Genomic DNA, 18,900 nt, shown 5'->3' on the forward strand with positions numbered 1-18,900 from the left:
TGGCGCTCGCGACGGCTTCAGATAAATGTCGAAGGTGGAAAGGATTGTGAAAGCTTACATACAACTTTTCTGTTTTCTTACATGTATGTCAAACTAGTATAACAATTAATGACAAGCTTTTTTGCGATTTTGCTGTCCAACATGTGTGTAGCTACTTTTCATACACGAGAAGCGCATTCAACCCAGACTCGCAAGTAGTTGCCATGGTAATGAACAAGTCGTTGCCGTGGTTCATTGTGGACTAACAGTTATTTGAGGAAATCTGTTTAAAAATGTAGGCTATTAGATTTGACATATTAGTCATGTGGTGTCCATTGACTCAGTCATGTCTGTAATGGCTGACGTTGCTTCAGTGAACGATCAAGTTTAATACAGTGACCATAATGCAAGGCGAGCATTTGCATGCAATGAATCTATTTTTAGCGGTATTCAGGATGACAAAAGGAAAAGGAAATCATTGCAGTCGTGCGCATTGAAAGCGTAAGACCCCTTTTCACTTGGCGGTGTGCACAGTGAATGTAACTCTCCACACAGCTCCGCATCCGAAGGTGCGTTAAAGTGGTAACGGGTGTGGTTGTATCGGGGTAGTTCTATGAGCACGAGTACAGTATTTGACCCACACCCGAGTACTGGTATCGCTGCGGCACGTCTTGTCTTCAATGAGCCCAAAAAGGTAACTTGTTGTGGTAACTTCAGTAAAGAGAGCACTGGATCACACAGTATAACTGTACTGCCTACTTATTGGTATTGCTACCATAATAGAGCAACCATACACAACAGTTATTTCTTTATCTCACTACCTTGTATAACCTTTCCAGCACCCACACGATCCTGAAGGTCAACTGTCCCTCTTGTGGTGTGGTGTGGAACTGCAGTAACTAACACATAAATATCAGGATACCACATCCCTCCCCCCTTAAAAGAAAAAAAATACTCCAGTGGTCCGACAACAGATGTTCCCCCAAGTACTCACATTTGAACTGGAAAGGTGACCTTGCACTTAATACTGTTAACATAGAGCAGCACTTCTCAAAGTCCGCAGTCCGGACCCAGAGGGAATTTAATCCGGACCCGCTTACATTTCGTATTTCAAGATGACTAATTGTGTAAGGGATTAAAGTGTGGATTTCCTATTTTTATTAGCGCATGTCAAACTGTACATTAGTTTAGTATTCATTTTAAACATCTTTTTGGAAATGGTCTGAAATGAAAGCGAAGGCGAGACATTTAAAGTTTTCCTCGTCTCTCTCGCTGAATGCTGGTGCCTCGTCCGTTTGAGGAGGTTAATACTTATCACACAGACCGGGTGCCGGTGTAACGAGACGTCATGCTCGGCCAGTTTCGCCTGAACTTGTGTTTCTTCAGTTGTGGAGCTGCCAGTGTTGGGGACGCTACTCTGAAACTGTAGCTTTACAAGCTACAATCTACTTGTAAGTTAAAGTAGGGAAGTTACATTCAAGCTACCATTTTGAAACTTTTTTTTTTTTTTTTACAATGACAAATAACTTTGAAGAATTAATTAATAATGTTATACTATTTGGGGTTTCAAGGAACATAATGCAATGTAATTGATTTCAAAGAGAATAGTGCGAATTCAGGTTGATTGAGACACTTTTTCCCCCAGTCATTTCAAAGGCAAAAACTGTTGAGGAGATTCCTCAACATTTATTTATTTATTCATTTATTTGTAATTTCCAATTTTTCTTTTGTTACTCCCTCCTTAACCCCTAGACTAAGGTTGGGATGTAACTCTAAAAATACCAAGAGGCTTAAGGGGTTAAATTAATCCACCCCTCAAGATTATAATTTTAAACACAAGCCACATCTGAAAGGCAAAGAGATAGGTGTTGCTGTAATTTTTATTAACATCTTCACTATCACTTAGAGGTCTAGTTTCCGATATAATTATTTTAAAGTTTTGGTGCTTTACGTAACGTTATGCAGTGTAAGTGATGAATCCAGGTTAATGTTTACGTTGGCTACTTGTCACAAGAGTCCACCGTCGGCCACCAGAGGTCAAACTCATCCGAGTTCTAACCTCATATTGGACTTCATTTCCCATACACCCTCACTCTTGGGCTGATTTCTGCACTGCTGTTTATAATCATCATGCCTACATTAACTCTGCTCTCACACACAAGTCTTGTTTGCCTTGCCTTCATTTCTGAGCGGTATTCCCTGTGTTTATACTTGCCTGTGTTTGACTCTGCTTTGGATTACCACTTACGACCCTGTTCTGCCAGCCCTTGACCACTGTTTGCCTGGACTCTGATTCTTGCCTGTTTACATTTACATTTATGCATTTAGCAGACGCTTTTATCCAAAGCGACTTACAACTCAGGAGTACAGGAAGCAATCCGTCAAGAAGAGGCATGAAAACGCAAAACGTGCCATAAATACCAAGATTTGTATACTACTCAGAGTAGCAAAAAACAGAAAAGGGAAGAAGAAAAGAGAAATAGAGAAGGAAGAGGTTATTTTGTGATAAGATTAAGTGCTCGTGGAAGAGATGAGTTTTTACCTGTCTTTTGAATGAAGCGAGTGATGCTGTTGTGCATATGGAGGACGGAAGATCGTTCCACCAACCAGGAACAATGAAAGAAAAAGTCCTGGAGAGGGATTTCATGCCTCTCTGTGATGGTACCACAAGCCTTCGCTCATTAGCTGAGCGAAGGCTTCTGGTGGGTGTGTAGACTCGTAGGAGTGAGTCGAAGTATGCGGCTGCTGAGCTTGTGGAAGGTCCATAAGCAAGAGCCAGAGCATTGAATTTGATCCGGGCAGCGAGTGGTAGCCAATGCAGAGAGATGAATAGAGGTGTGACATGAGTCCTTTTTGGGCTCATTGAAGACAAGACGTGCCGCAGTGTTCTGGATCATTTGCAGCGGTTTGATTGCACAAGATGGAAGTCCAGCCAGAAGCGCATTGCAATAGTCAAGTCTAGAAATGACTAGGGCTTGGACAAGAAGCTGTATTGCATGCTCTGTAAGGAACGGTCTGATTTTCCTGATGTTGTGCAATGCAAACCTGCATGACCGAGCTGTCTTTGAGATGTGGTCTTTGAAGGACAGCTGGTAATTAAAGATTACTCCAAGATTTCTGACCGACCCTGAAGGAGTAATCAAAGATGAACCTAGCTGGATGGTAAAATCATGTTGAATGGTCGGATTAGCAGGGAAAACAAGCAGCCTCAGTCTTTGCTAAATTGAGCTGTAGGTGATGTTTTTTTCATCCATGCCGAGATGTCCGCTAGACAGCTTGAGATTCGTGCAGCTACTATCAGATCATCTGGTTGAAATGAGAGGTAGAGCTGTGTGTCATCAGCATAGCAATGATATGAGAGGCCATGTGCCTGAATGATGGGTCCCAATGATGTAGTGTAAATGGAGAAGAGGAGAGGTCCAAGCACTGATCCCTGAGGAACCCCCGTGGTCAGTTGATGTGTTTTGGATACCTCTCCTCTCCAAGCAACCTTAAAAGACCTACCTGTGAGATAGGACTCAAACGAGTGGAGCGGAGTCCCTGTGATGCCCAGTGATGAGAGGGTGGACAGAAGAATCTGATGATTCACAGTGTCAAAGGCAGCAGATAGATCAAGGAGGATGAGGACTGATGATTTGGATGCAGCTTTCGCCATCCGCAGGGCCTCAGTAACTGACAATAATGCTGTCTCAGTTGAGTGGCCCTTTTTGAAGCCTGACTGGTTTACGTCCAGTTGATTAGACTGTGAGAGGAAAGATGAGACCTGGTTGAACACAACTCTTTCAAGTGTTTTCGCTATGAATGGTAGGAGAGAAACAGGTCTGTAGTTCTCTACAAGTGATGTGTCTAATGTGGGTTTTTTAAGCAGTGGGGTTACCCGAGCCTGCTTGAATGTGGTGGGGAAGATGCCGGTGCAGAGAGATGTGTTGATGATGTGTGTAAGTGCTGGTAAGAGTGTAGGGGAGATGGCTTGTAGGAGATGTGAGGGGATGGGATCTAGAGGGCAGGTAGTGTGATGGCTGGAGAGGAGAAGTTTAGATACTTCATCCTCAGTGAGTGTAGAGAAGGAGGAGAGAAGATGTTTGGCTGTGGATGTGGCTGATTTAAAATTGTGTGTGTGTGTGTGGAGGTGTGAACTGACTGCTGATGATTGTGGTTTTATCTGTGAAAAAATGGGCAAGATCGTCTGCAGATAGAGAGGTGGAGGGAGACAGAAGAGAGAGTTTGCTGCCTGCCCTGACCATTTGCCTGTTATGACCACGATTGATGCCCTGCCTCTGATATTCCTGTTTGCCCTGGTTTATTGACCCACGCCTGCTTGTACTGTGAGTTTGTATTATAAAAAAAAAAAAAACTGCATATGGATCCCAATCAGAGTCCATGTTACACTACTGTATACAGGCCACAAGGGTACCATACAGACTTTATCAAAGAATTTGCAGATTTTTTTTTCTTCTATCAGAGTTAGTATTGGTTGCAGATAAAGTACTAATTGTTGGTGATTTTAATATCCATGTTGATAATAAAAAAGACGCTTGGTTTTTCACATTTTATGGAAAGACAGCACTATTGCATACAAAAAGGTCTTCACTGCTAGATCTCCTTTTATTTTGACTCATTTAGAAGAAAGTGAGTCAAAGAAACAGTTTTTTGTCAATTCTTGCTTTCCCTGGGAATCGAACCCATGATCTTGGCATTGCTCTTGAGCTACAGGAAAGACATAATAAAACCTAGAATTTCAAAATCATATTCTGGTGGTAGATCTGTGTGAACTCTGTGGAACAAGGAAAAGTGAGTGACTGTATTGTACAGGATACAGCTTCTGTGAGGTTAGGATTTGAATAAAGGTTTAATGCAGTTCGCAGGCCTCTTATCAACACACAAAAGAGGAAGTGAGACTAAGGGTTTTAGTAAAGACAATCTTATGAAGTCCCACCGAACTCAAGAAAAACTGACCACGGTTGCATTTGTTCACTCGGCAGGAATTCAGTATCCATGAACAATCCAGTCTGAAGAAAAAAAAGTTCCACGGCATGTAAAAATCACACATCTTGAAATGCGTGCAAACTTTGCATATTCTCAACTTTTTTCACTTCTTCTTTCTTTTTCCGTTTGGCTCATTGTCATGCATTGAGGGATGCTGAACATTTGCCCTGTCCAATTTACGATGAGGTTTTATTCTTGTTACAAAAACTTTTATTTGAATAGTTTTAATCGAAGCTGGTTTTGTTGAGTTTGAGGGTAAAGTGTACTTGAAAAGAGGAAGATAAAGAGTTAATCTTCAAGACACATCGAAACATCTTATGGTTGTAAATCTCTGTTCTCACGTCATTGTTTCATCATTGAAAAAAGGTAAGAAAGAATTTCTCTGTAGTTTATACTTACATTTTAAAAGCAAAATAAGAAATGCCTGTGTTGTCTGCATGTGTTCAAGCTACATGTATATAAAATGCAAATGGTCAGTTTTTTAGATTTTTACTGATTTCTGAGAACTTATCAGGATTTTTATATGTTGACTTTGCTGACTGATACTAAATTGCATTTTCATAGAATAAAAACTGTTGTTTATTCAAATTTGACCTGCTCCTTCATGGGTGAATCGCAAAAAAAAAACAAAAAAAAAAAAAAATGCTAAAGTATTTTTACCCAATAATATAATAAAATAATTATATTTTCCATAATTGTCTTCTTTTATTGTCATGAGGATAATCTCATAATGACCTAAACTGGTTCTTGATTAATTTTGTGAGCTCACCAGGGGCCCGTTCTTCGTACCTCGCTTAATACATCCGAGATGATTTGACAAAACCCAGATCTTTTAATCCTGATAACTGATCTCTGGCTGTTTGGTTCTTCAAATGAATTTGAGGATTGGATTAATATATCTGGATTAAGTTATCTGAGATCACTGCTCATGCCTGTGTTGCCTGAAGAAGGCAGATGATCGATACTCGAAACCACGATCAGCAATGCAGCGATTGGCTGGCGTCAAGACAACGTAATGACATCATATAATTAAAAAAGCCACCTGGCAAAAAACTTGTCAAAGAAAAAGAAAGAATTAAAAACGAATTTCTGGACCTTTATAAGGAAACGACCAAACCAACATAAAAGTTAGATAAATTAAATGTGTTGATGAACATGATGAACAATTATTCATATTCACGATTTTATAATATTTGTACACAGTTTACATTTTTATTTTAATGTTGTAATTTCATTTTTAATTCACTTTAAGCAGATTTGTTATGTGACAATATTAATTAAAGTTTCTTAATAGTCAAGATCAAATGATCTACATCTCTTGAGCTGCATTAAGCCATCCCATAATATCCGTCATCACTCAAACTAATGCATGACAAAGATTAATTATTACATCTATAAAGTTATCATTCCATCACAATTCACCAATAAATCTCTCAATCAAGTGACTGTGTCTATAGTATTATACACACATTTACACAACATTAAAATATTATTTTCAAATAAACTTTTGTTGTAGGTGTTGATATGATCAGAATGGCTCCTCCTCTTCCTCTGACTTTTCTGCTCATGATTACGGGTAAGTCAAACCTATTTCTGCTTTTCAACATCCTCCAACACTACAGATGAAGTTAATTTGAATAAAGAGAATCGTTTCAGATGTTTTAGGTGAAAAAGGAAAAGGGATCCTAAGATTCTGTGTTTCAGGGGTTTCTAGTGCTGGTTGGGGTGTGAGTTACAGTCCTTTACACATCTGTGCACTAAAGGACTCAACAGTGATAATGAGATGCTCTTATACATACCCTACTGGATATCAGATCAATGAAGTCCTCTGGATCAAAGGTCCTATTCAATGGAGTTTAGGGCTTCCAGATCGATCTGAGGACACAAAAAACAGTCCGAGGCTTCAGTATCTGGGAGATAAACAGAAGAGCTGCACCGTCAGACTGAGTCATGTGGTACTGGAGGATTCAGCCGAGTACTATTTCAGATTCATCACTGATAAAACTGGTGGGAGATGGACTGGTATTCCAGGAGTGACTCTTACTGTCACAGGTGAGTTTGATGAGGTTTATCTCTTCTTGCTTTATGTTGAATAATAATCAGTGTATGACAGCAGCACTAGATATAATGTGTGTGTTGTGTTCAGATCTTCAGGTGGAGTCTCCTGAGAGAGTGACAGAGGGAGATTCAGTCCGTCTGACATGTAAAAGCAGCTGCACTCTGACTGACAGAGCAACATTCATCTGGTCCAGAAACTCACAGCCATTAACTGAGAGAAGAGACGGAAACAATGAACTCCTGCTGCAGTCAGTCAGAAGAGAGGATGCAGGCAGATATAGCTGTGCTGTACACGGACACACTCACACATCGCCTGATGTTTATCTCAATGTCATGTGTGAGTACAGATTAATCATATTTTGACCCCTCGAGTCAGTGTATTCACATATATCATATCATATCATAATAATAATAATAATAGATTTTATTTATAACGCACTTTTCATTTTGAAGACTCTCAAAGTGCAACAATGGAAAAGGGAAAAACGACAAAAAATGTATAATTTAATATCATATATCATATCATATATCACGTATCACAATGGAGAATCAGATTTTGTAAAAGTTTCAAAGACAAATATGATTGTTTTCATCAATTATTTTAATTGTATATACTGAACCTTTAGACCCTCCCAGGAGCGTCTCAGTGTCCATCAGTCCATCTGGTGTAATAGTGGAGGGAGATTCAGTGACTCTGAGCTGCAGCAGTGATTCAAACCCTCCTGCTCTGAACTTCAGCTGGTTTAAAGGAGGAACGATTGTAGGATCTGGAAGAATCTACAGCATCTCAAACATCAGCTCTGATGACAGTGGAGAATACAAGTGCAAGTCCATCAATGAACATGGAGAGAAATACTCTGATGCTGTGACTCTAAACGTCATGTGTGAGTTTTATTAATCATAGTATTATTTAAATGCCATGTTTGAGCTAATGATGGTCCAGTAACTCTTAACAACAAAAAAAGAGCATTACAAATCACAAAACATTAGTATACTGTTTCTTTAATCTGTTTTAGACCCACCCAGGAGCGTCTCAGTGTCCATCAGTCCATCTGGTGTAATAGTGGAGGGAGATTCAGTGACTCTGAGCTGCTGCAGTGATTCAAACCCTCCTGCTCTGAACTTCAGCTGGTTTAAAGGAGGAACGATTGTAGGATCTGGAAGAATCTACAGCATCTCAAAGATCAGCTCTGATGACAGTGGAGAATACAAGTGCAAGTCCATCAATGAACATGGAGAGGAATACTCTGATGCTGTGACTCTAAACGTCATGTGTGAGTTAATGATGTTTCAGTAACTGTGGTAACAAACAGATAAGTAAACGAACAATCCCAGAAGAAGATTATACAGTTCATTTTGTCTGTTTTAGATAAACCCAGGAGCGTCTCAGTGTTGATGAGTGGATCTGGTGTAATAGTGGAGGGAGATTCAGTGACTCTGAGCTGCAGCAGTGATTCAAACCCTCCTGCTCTGAACTTCAGCTGGTTTAAGGAGAATGAAGCCTCAGCTGTTGGATCTGGACAGAGTTTCAGTGCACTACAGAGTGGACGCTTCTACTGTCAGGCTCACAATCAACATGGATCTGAGAGATCAGACGCTGTAACTGTCATAGTACATGGTGCGTATCAGTTATTCTGTGATTTGTGGATGTATTCATAAAATAGCTAAAGTCACTGATGTTTGGTGGAGGCTCAGTTTTGACTTTTATCAGGGTGCCTTCAGACTTGTCATGTTTGGTTGCACTAAATCGAACCATGGTGCGATTGCTCAGTTTGTGCGGTTCATTTGAACATATGTGAACGCTGCCATCCGAACCCTGGTGCGCACCAAACAAGCGGACCGAGACCGTTTAAAAGATGGGTATCGCTCCACCTCCAAACGAACGCTCGTGCGGTTCGATATTTATATATGAACGCAACACGGACCAAAGACATGACCAACGACATGTAAACAAACCAAAAACAGGACGTGATGTCACAAGTTGCAATGCTACTGTCAGATGATTTGACGACGCGGAAAGATCGGTGTATCCAAAATGAGTAACATTAACATTAGAGGGCAAACGTGGAGCGACGAGGAGGTAAAGTGCCTCATCAATATTTGGTCCGACGAGCTTGTTTCGGAAATGCTGGATAAAAATGAACAAAAAGCATACCTGGTTCTTCTCATCAAAGGACGTGTGTTGCCCATTAGTCGGTACAGAGGACGTTAAAAATGCCAGTGTGAACGCCTAGCGAATGTTTTGTTTTTGGGGTTTTTTACATACTACATTTTTATGTAATTAAGTATTAATGGTCTCATGGCATGTATTTTTATATTATTATATTATTTTATAATGTTTCCTGAGGTGTACTTATATTGTTAGTACGGTTTTTACATAAAAAATTTTTTCTCTATACTGATATTAGCCCTCTGTTTTGAATGATCTGTTTCAAGGGGCGTGTCTGCTGTGAGACTTCAGTGAAAACACCCACTGCTGTGATTGGCTGACAACTTTGCATTTGAAATTAGATTATGTGCGGAGGGTCCGTGGTTTAGTCAGGCAAGAGCAGCAGCAGCACTCACTGCTAGTCGAGAGAGAGACGAGCTAGGGAGGAAAAGATTGCTGAGGAAGTGCTATTGTACCGAGTTGTTGAGAGCGTGAGTTTATTTTGTTTTGTTTTTTATCTGAGAGCTCTGAATAAACACGAGTAAACTTTGCAATGTTATTTCTCTCACAAAATGCTTTCACCACAACTAACAGCAAACTTCTTTGCTGTTAGCTTCTGTTGAGCAGTTTAACAGCGCCATTCAAGCGGCAGTGTGCACTGCAGATATACGTGTGATGGACAGATCCGAGCATTATAAAGAGTGTTCTTTGATCGCTCTCTGTAGTTTAATCATTTAAATAACAGATTTGTTTCATGCTACTAACAGAAACGACGTGAAGTGGATGGTTTAAGTCACTGGCTTGATTCTCTGATGCATCAAGACAGCCAGCGGTGGGACTAATGAGATTAACGGGATTAAGCGATTTAGAAAGAAAGTCTGTGTGAACTTGAATGATTAGCTACACATCAGAAATCACTGATCCCAGATCAGGCATTAATGAACACTGTTACTCACTGTTTGTGGTGGTGCTGTCGAATCCATATGGTAAAGTCTGTGCTGACATCTCGACCGATAAACTAAATCTATTCTCTACTAATTCTCTGGGTTGGCAAAGCAGAGGAGAAGGGGAGGAAGCCTTTCCTGTTATGACGTCATAACAGGATAATTTAAGATCAGCTCGCCTGAGCTCTCATTTTCTCAGAGGAAGAGAAAGACAGCCAAAACTCGGTTTACACAGATCAAAGTTTCTAGCAACTTGCAGTCAATATTCCGGCTGGAGGAACTCATATTAATGTTGAAAAACCTCATAAAATAAAAATGTCATGCCATGGAACCTTTAAATGATATTCAAAATGACAAATAGTGCAGTAAAAAGTACAATATTATGTTTTGTAATGTAGTAAAAACGGTTTCCAAAAAAGAACACTGATAAAGCACATACAGTCCCTGACAAAAGTCTTGTCGCTTGTGTACAAATTACCTAAAGTGCCGCTGAAATATATTTCTAATCAAGATTTTTTTTACAAGAAATGGCTCATTTTAATCCCACCAGCTTTTGTGATAATATTTTAGTGAAAAACTAAACTTTCAAAAAGTATTCTAATATTCACAGCTTGGTAAAGCCCATTGAGTCAATTTTTGCAAAGACATAAGTGTTGTCACCTTATCATATGAGCTTCCCCTGTGACTAATAATGGATCAATTAGGTCTCAAGTGTGTATAAAAAGAACCCCAGTACGCTAGACCTTCACATCAACTGCAACTAGACCTCTGCAAACATGCCTAAGATTCACCCTGAGACTAATGTTTTGATTATCAAGAGGCTGAAGACCAGATCCACTGCTGGTGTGGCAGACACCTTCAATGTGTCTCAGCGTCAAGTAAAGAGGATAAAAAAAAGATTTGAAGAGACTGGAGAGGTTTTTGACAAGCCCAGGTCAGGCAGACCCCGCAAGACAACTGGTCGAGAGGACTGTTTGTTGGCTCGAAAATCCAAGGCCAGCCCATTTTCCACTGCAGCAGAGCTCCACGAGACCTGGTCACCTGAAGTCCCTGTGTCAACCAGAACAGTTTGTCGGATTCTGTCTCGAAATGGCCTCCATGGTCGAATCAGTGCCCAGAAGCCAGCACTAAACAAAAGACAATTGAAAAACCGTGTGGCATTTGCCAAGGCCCACAGCCTGCTAAAAGGATGGACGCTGGAAATGTGGCAGAAGGTGGATTTTTCAGATGAATCTTCTGTTGAATTACACCACAGTTGCTGCAAATATTGCAGGAGACCTACTGGAGCCAGAATGGATCCGGGATTCACTCAGAAAACAGTGAAGTTTGGTGGCGGAAAAATCATGGTCTGGGGTTACATCCAGTATGGGGGTGTGCGAGAGATCTGCAGGGTGGAAGGCAACATCAATAGTCTAAAATACCAAGAAATCTTAGCTACCTCTTATTCCCAACCATAAAAGAGGCCAAATTCTGCAGCAGGACGGTGCTCCATCGCATACTTCCATCTCCACATCAAAGTTCCTCAAGGCGAAGAAGATCAAGATGCTCCAGGATTGGCCAGCCCAGTCACCAGACATGAACATCATTGAGCATATGTGGGGTAGGATGAAAGAGGACGCATGGAAGACGAAACCAAAGAATATTGATGAACTCTGCGAGGCATGCAAGACTGCTTTCTTAGCTATTCCTGATGACTTCATCAATAAATTGTATGAATCCTTGCCAAACCGCATGGATGCAGTCCTTCAAGCTCATGGAAGTCACACAAGATATTAAATTTGGATCTCACATCACCACAACTTAATTTGCTGACATATTTTTGTATTTGGAGTAAATTTGTTCAATTTCTGTATAGGCGACAAAACTTTTGTCTTGCCAAAATTTGACCTTTCTGTCATGATTAAATGATAAATATTTTTTCTATGAAAATTATTTATTTCAGTGCATTAAACATCATTTGGGAGGGTTTTAGCTTTTCATATGAGCTATTTCTAACACCAATTAATTAATTAAAAGTCAGGTTAATATCAGGTATTTCTAGAAAATAGATAAGTGACAAGACTTTTGTCAGGGACTGTATACCTGAAAAATGCAATTACTTGGAACGTAAATATTTTTCACTACTGTCCGCTTCTGATTATGGGTTGAAAGCGCATAAACAAGAAGCAATACTTCAATATTCTATGATTTATAAGAATAGATTATTTGTTAAAATAACTTAAGCCCCATCTATTTTTTTTTAATTGCTATGCAGTCACCTATAGTCACCTTTTTCTAGGAGCAATAGTCAACAAATCCTCAATAAACACTGCAAGCAAGGCAAAGTGTGGGCATATGCAGGTTGGACTAATGGCCGTGTCAAAAGGTAGAGACATAAAGAAAGGTCTTTATCATTGGTCATGAAAGTTGTCTGTCAGGGTGTTGGGTAGGGTTACGGGTTAGTTACTGTTATTACAATTCCCCTTTTGGGCACACCCATTACTCCACCTCGGCAGGGCTGCCAATTCTCAGGCATTCAGCATAAGACTTGTGCAATTGATATCATCCATTTCCTGACGCAGTTAAAAAACGTTGCGGAGCAAAGAGAATACTGATAACATGCTGACAGACAAGACAAGAGTAGGTTATTTTTGATATTAGGATATTAACAGGGGGGCTCTGGAAGAGGACATGGATCAGGATATTAATGTAACCAGACAGAGGCAGGTAGAACAGTCCATAGTGGAGTCGAGGGAAGGTGGAGCCATGGTGAAGGCTTGGCTGTCGACACCCAGGGAGACGATGAATGGAGATGGAGCAGATGGGGTAGAGAGTCAGTGTGCAGCGGACTGCTTGGAAGACCATGGCACAGGCAGGACTATGTCTGACCAAGGCAGACCCGTAGAGACAAGGAAGCCTGGTGGAGCTGTAAGGACGATGGTCTCTGGTGGAGCCGAGAGGGAGGGTGGAGCCAAGGTCCAGCCAACAGTTTGACGGAACGAAGTGGAGTGGCAGGGTCAATGTAGCCAGGGGATCCATCCCTTCCTTCATGTCCTCATATTCCACTAGAATTCACACACTCTCAGAAAAAAAGGTACAGTGCTGTCACTGGGGTGCCCTAAGGTACAAAAGTGAAAAAAGGTACATCTTTCTACCTTAACCTTTAAAGACTGAGACAGCCGTCCGCGGCTAAAAATAACTATCATTCTAAAATGTTTAATAACTTTGAACCGATAATCCAATCTATATGCTGTACACTGCACCGTAAAGAGGAGAATCTCTGCATTTCCTACATACCACATTTTGCAATTGATCATTCAGAGGCTCCATAGTCAGTGTGGATGTGTCATCAAAATATGCAGCATGGATTCGTCAAGGAAACACACGTGGGTTGTTCCCCTGGGCCAAACAGAAATGCTTTTTTATCATTAGTCTCACCCCTCGTGCCCAGATTCGTTGAAACGGTCATCAACTCAACCAATAAACGCAGTGTTTGGGCTTTTAAATCAATCAAAAGTCTATCAAAAGTTTTTCTCTGAAAAATGTATGTGAAAGTGGGTGTGAATTTGCGTGCATGAAATAAACACATCCAGAGCACTCTCTCACATGGCACAGCACACAAAACTCAGTATATTTCTCTATTTGTAAGTAGTTTGTGTTTTACACTGTTTTCACTCAGTATATTTCCCTCAATTTGTGTTTGAGGAGATTATTTGCACCATTTGTTCATTTACTCAGTATATTTTATTGCACGGTTTATTGGTCACAACATTGTTTGCATTAGTTTTTTTCGTGTTGGACCCACTTTATATTAGGTGGCCTTAACTACAATTTTAATTAATAATTTGATACAATGCACTTATTGTGTACATTCATGTTTTTACATTGTACTTACATTTTTAAAATACCTGCATGTAATTACGTCTGTAATTAATTTCTGTAGTTACATTTGTAATTACGCAGTTGGCACTTCCCTTACACCTAACCCTACCCTTAAACTTTCCCAAATCACCACACCTGACCCTAACTCTACCCGTATCTCACCTTAACATCAGAAAAGGTGTTTTGCAATACAATTTGAACACAGAAAGTACATTGTACTTATTTTTTGATGTAAGTACATAGTACTTAAGGCCACCTAATATAAAGTGGGGCCTTATATTTCTCTGAAGAAAAATGTTTGTTTCATTGTTGTTATTATATAACAATCTTTCTATTTACTTTACTCTTTGAACTTTTTAGGACACATCTACATTGTCAGTAAATAAAATACACCTGTTTTCACTCAAAAACTAAGAAACACCTAAAATAATATTATAATAAATGGCTATAACTTGCTGAAGGATTGTAGACTAAATGTAGTACATGTAGACAAAATTTTATCTGGAAGTCTAAAACAACCAAGTCTAATTTTCTAAAGGAAAAATCAAAACTTCATGAATTTCTGTTTGAGTTCCCAGTAAAAATACCAAATTTTTGCTGCCGTTTTTCTTGAAATGATATTAATTTATCCATTCTCAGAATAAAAAAAAAAATCTAAAATTGGGACATCAAATGAGCTAGATAGAAACTACAGGTTCTCCTGTTTAAAATTATATATGGCACTTGATGCTAACTAGAATGGGTGTGAGAAAAACAAGAAAAGAAGAGGCACGTCAGGCTCCCCTAAAATGTTCTAGGTTAAAGGGTTAATATCTTTATCTTTAAGGGTTAATAAATGGTACATATTAGTACCTTAAAAGGTACATATCATTACTTTAAAGTACATATTAGTATAATTTAAGGTATATATTTGTACCTTTTCGGTTTTGTACCTTATGATACCGCCCCAATGACAGCAGTGTAGGGGAGTGCAGGGCTCAACTTAATGCAGGTTTATTATTGTAATCTTCTATCTGTTATTTAACAGTTGCGATGGTTCTTTAATGCTGATCTAACAGCAGAAGACACAAGTTGAGGATTAAATCCCAGTCACGCAGGTGGGGTGCGTTATAACACTTACAATGAGCCCCTGTTAGAACTATGATATTATACTATATACTATTATGAATCCTTTTGAGAAACCATGCGAAAAGGGTAAATAAGGACTGAGAGTCAATGTTCAGAAAATATTCTTTTTTTTTTTTTAACTATGCTGTATAGCTGTATTAGCGACATGTTTTTTAATTGTTGTCACAATTAAAAATGATAACAAATTCCATCATTTTATTTCAAAAAGTTAATAATAGTATTTTATTGACAAAATATTTTAGCTTGTTTTGGATATTTTGTTGATTATATCAGAAATGACATTTTAAGCTGTCATTTGCTCATGTTACAATGTGCCCCACCTATGGGGCATGTTGTCAAATTTCACTTCCATTCTTTCGGGGTAAATCAAGAAAAGAGTATACGCTTTATTAATGAAACAAAACCACATAATTGTACTAGACGTGTGATATTAATGTGGGGAAAAAATGTCTTTGGTCCAGTATTCTGTCAAGAGTTGAGTGCTCTAATAATCACACAGCTCAGGAACTAACTCAAAGAACATTATCAACAATCAGCTGAAACTGTTCTCACAATGACATGTCAATCAGCTAATCATAGAAGAGATAATCTAGTAGACAGACATTGTCTTATTGACAGGAAAATGAGGCAATCAATGTGCTTTTCACGTGTATCTCACGATTCATGCTTCACATTCCCTCCGAAGAATCACTGGTGGTCGCTGATGGATGGTGCTATTTTACAAAATAGCTGTTTGATTTCATAAAAAATCATAATAATTTGATTTCTTTTGCTTTTGTATTGTCTATTAAACATTATTTCATTTGAGAGGGCTCTGTCTCCCCCACCTCAGTCACAAGATCTTTGACCATAGAGATAAACATTGAGTGTGTTGAAATCCTCCTGCTTTACGCTATGATTCATGGTTTGGTTCTGTCTTTCTAGACAATGATGATAACAACCTCCTGTCACTTGTCTTGTTGCAGGAAGAAAGTTTCTTTATGCAGTTCCTGGTGTTGGATTGGGAGGTTTAATTTTCATTTTCATTATTGTGTTCATGTAAGTTCATTCTATCTGAAAGTACATTAGCATACCAAGCTGATTTATTTGTATAAACAAATTAAAATTTTTGAGACAATTCTTTATTACAGAAGGAAAAGACAAAGAGCTGATCCCATCAGACCAAAGCAGGTAAATCAACACCACCCTGTTAAGCTCAAAGCTTTTCTTTAATAAGGTGTAACTAGTCATTTTTTCTCATTTTAGGATGATGTGTATGTCAACATAGCAGGCAGAGAATCAGCTGAGGATGGGGTTCAGTCTGAATCCGATAGCGCTAATCCAAACGATGCCACGTACTCCTTAATTACCCTCAGTAATTTCAGAGGAGATCAGACAAAAGCAAAAGCTCTTGATTCTGAAGATAAAGACGAGATCCTGTATGCAAGTATCTTGCATCACAGAAACAAAGTGATGAACAGACCGGAGGAGGTCGAAAGCCATTACGACAACATCAGACCATACCAGCCTGGGGCTGCCATGAGGTGAGAAGCAAACTCGGGATATGTCCATGACATATTAAGACATTTCAAATGTAATCACAGCACTTTCGCAGGTTTAATTTAGCTCCTGTATTGGTTGAGGTTGTATTTGTAGGCAGTACTGATGCCTTTATCTCTGAATGTATTGATTTCACAGATCTGCTGATCAGATCGTGGAGGATCAGTCAGTGATTTATAGCACAGTCAAATGATCAACAGATCCGTTTGGTGAATTTTCTTCCTGGGAAAACCGCCCTCCCTGATAACTCCCTCATGTGGTGGGACAGTGGCACTGCTAGCCTGATACTGGATTTTCATTTCTCCTGTTTAGATTTAATTAAGACTTCCTGCTTTTTTTCTCTTATATTCACTGATTATCTGATCATGACGTTGCTTAAGTCCTAAATTCTTCATCCAGTTTGTACAAAATATAGAGAGTTGTGTGTAGAATTTGAATTTGTCAAAACATCTAATTCATCTGAACTGCAAATGTCTGTTTGGGGTATTTTTGGTGATATAATTAATGAATTTGTGTATTTGAATCTACATTACTGTTACCAATTTGAGATTTCAGAAAATCTTTTAAAAATGTATCGAATCTTCTCATCGGATTTGAATGAAATTTTGTTTCGAGATACTTTTGACAAAAATGTGCCAAGAGAAATTATTTGTCAAAATCTTTGATGAAAATTTTATCATTTTCCTACCTGTATTTTCTTTGAGCACATTTATTTTCAAGGGTCAAGATTATGAAACCCAAAACTACATTTTCTGAGATTTGAACAGTTATGTGTATTGAACATTATAGAAGAGAGTGTTACAATCCGTTAGTCTTAAAAACAAGTTAATTTTAAGCCTTTTTGCGCTATTTTCATCTTCCAGGTTTAATTTCATCTTTGTGTCATCATCACAGGATGTGAGGTTTTCTTGTACTGTAGAACATGACTCATCCGTGTTCATAATTATTCCTGAGACTGTGTGTCTTTGTCTATGAGAAGACGCTTTGCTGAATTATTCAGGACTGACAGGCACTTCATTACTTTAAAGTGAGAGATGTATTAATGGATCAAAATCTTTGCTTTGTTAAAGTTTCTGCATCACATAAGTTCTCTTCAATAGTTCCTGAGTCTTCAACACACACATGATTCATCCACACTGGGTGTAACCGTGTCAGGGTTCTGTCACTTTGGTCTGTTTATTCTTGATTTGGTGACATCTTTGACACTTGTCTTCTCATTGTGAGCTATCGGTTCAGACTTCACTTGGGCCGTACGCTCTTCTGTCCACGTGTTGTGTTCATGTAGCTTACATTTTGTGCTGTTTGTCTTTGACTCATTTTTTTCATCGCTCACATTGTGTTCTGTTAGGACATGCAGTCTGTGAGAGCTCTCATTGGCTGCGTGTTCTTTCTTTCGTTTGAGCACATGGATTGGGATTCACTGCTCATATTTTTGTTTTGTTTAGTGTGAGTTAATGTTTTTTGTTGAGGATTGTATGATAAATGTTCATGTATACACATGTATATTGTGTGCTGTGCCTTGTGAGAGTGCCATGTACAGCATTTATTTACTTGAATGTCAGTTAATAAACCAAAGATAAAGAGACTTTCTGATGTTCATGCAAATGTGTTGCAAGCAGAAAATGTCAGCTGATCTGTTCTTTCAGTCTTTTGATACAGCAATGGACAAGTGTTTGCTGTGAAACACTATTGCAATTGCTTATAAAAAGGTTCTATTATTCTGTTTGTTAACGGCAGGTGTTCATCACTAATGCTCAACCATTTCTTAATCTCTTAATTATCTCATTAACTCTAACACAGCTTCAGTTTTACTTTAACACTTTAGCCCATATGTGCTCTAAGCAGTGCTGATTTAACACTGGGGATTTTGCTCTGTATGAGCACCTTATATGGCCATTTCTCCTTCACATCTGTTCGCAGTAATAGCATTAGATGGCTTATTTCTGTTTACTGTCAAACAGTTGACAACGTAATGTCAAGCAGTGTAGAAACATTAAGTTTACCTGAGAGAACGATGCAGATGACAACTTAAATGTTTTCTATTGTTGCAAGACATTCATTATTTCTACCTTTTCGGCCCTTTTTGTCATTGAAATCTATAAATAACTTTGACGTTGGTTGGTAATCTGTCTACAGCGTGAGTCAGACTATATCCTCACTAGTAAATAGTTGGAAAAACTCTTACATTTGTAATACCACATAATCTTCTGTGGTTATGTCAGGGAAGTGAAATACTTCCTCTATTTTAAGATGCGG

The 18,900-nt window shown here is 38.9% G+C and overlaps 1 protein-coding gene across 1 annotated transcript; it reads left to right on the forward strand.

The window, feature by feature from the left end:
- Positions 1-203: 203 nt before the first annotated feature.
- Positions 204-18,553, forward strand: LOC137072745 (B-cell receptor CD22-like). The gene is made up of 11 exons (XM_067440669.1): positions 204-220; positions 6,498-6,541; positions 6,670-7,017; positions 7,112-7,360; positions 7,650-7,907; positions 8,040-8,297; positions 8,393-8,641; positions 16,071-16,143; positions 16,236-16,275; positions 16,351-16,628; positions 16,783-18,553. Exons 1-11 carry the CDS (start codon positions 204-206, stop codon positions 16,835-16,837), a joined length of 1,869 nt encoding a protein of 622 aa, XP_067296770.1. The 3' UTR covers positions 16,838-18,553.
- The last annotated feature ends 347 nt before the right edge of the window (positions 18,554-18,900 follow it).

This window comes from Pseudorasbora parva, chromosome 4 (assembly GCF_024679245.1).
Source record: "Pseudorasbora parva isolate DD20220531a chromosome 4, ASM2467924v1, whole genome shotgun sequence".
NCBI lineage: Eukaryota > Metazoa > Chordata > Actinopteri > Cypriniformes > Gobionidae > Pseudorasbora > Pseudorasbora parva.

Bases quoted from the DNA above. Each gene is read 5' to 3' on its own strand.
- LOC137072745 (XM_067440669.1), top strand. The intron at 7,908-8,039 runs GTGAGTTTTATT...AATCTGTTTTAG, and splicing joins TGTGACTCTAAACGTCATGT to ACCCACCCAGGAGCGTCTCA. The intron at 8,298-8,392 runs GTGAGTTAATGA...TGTCTGTTTTAG, and splicing joins TGTGACTCTAAACGTCATGT to ATAAACCCAGGAGCGTCTCA.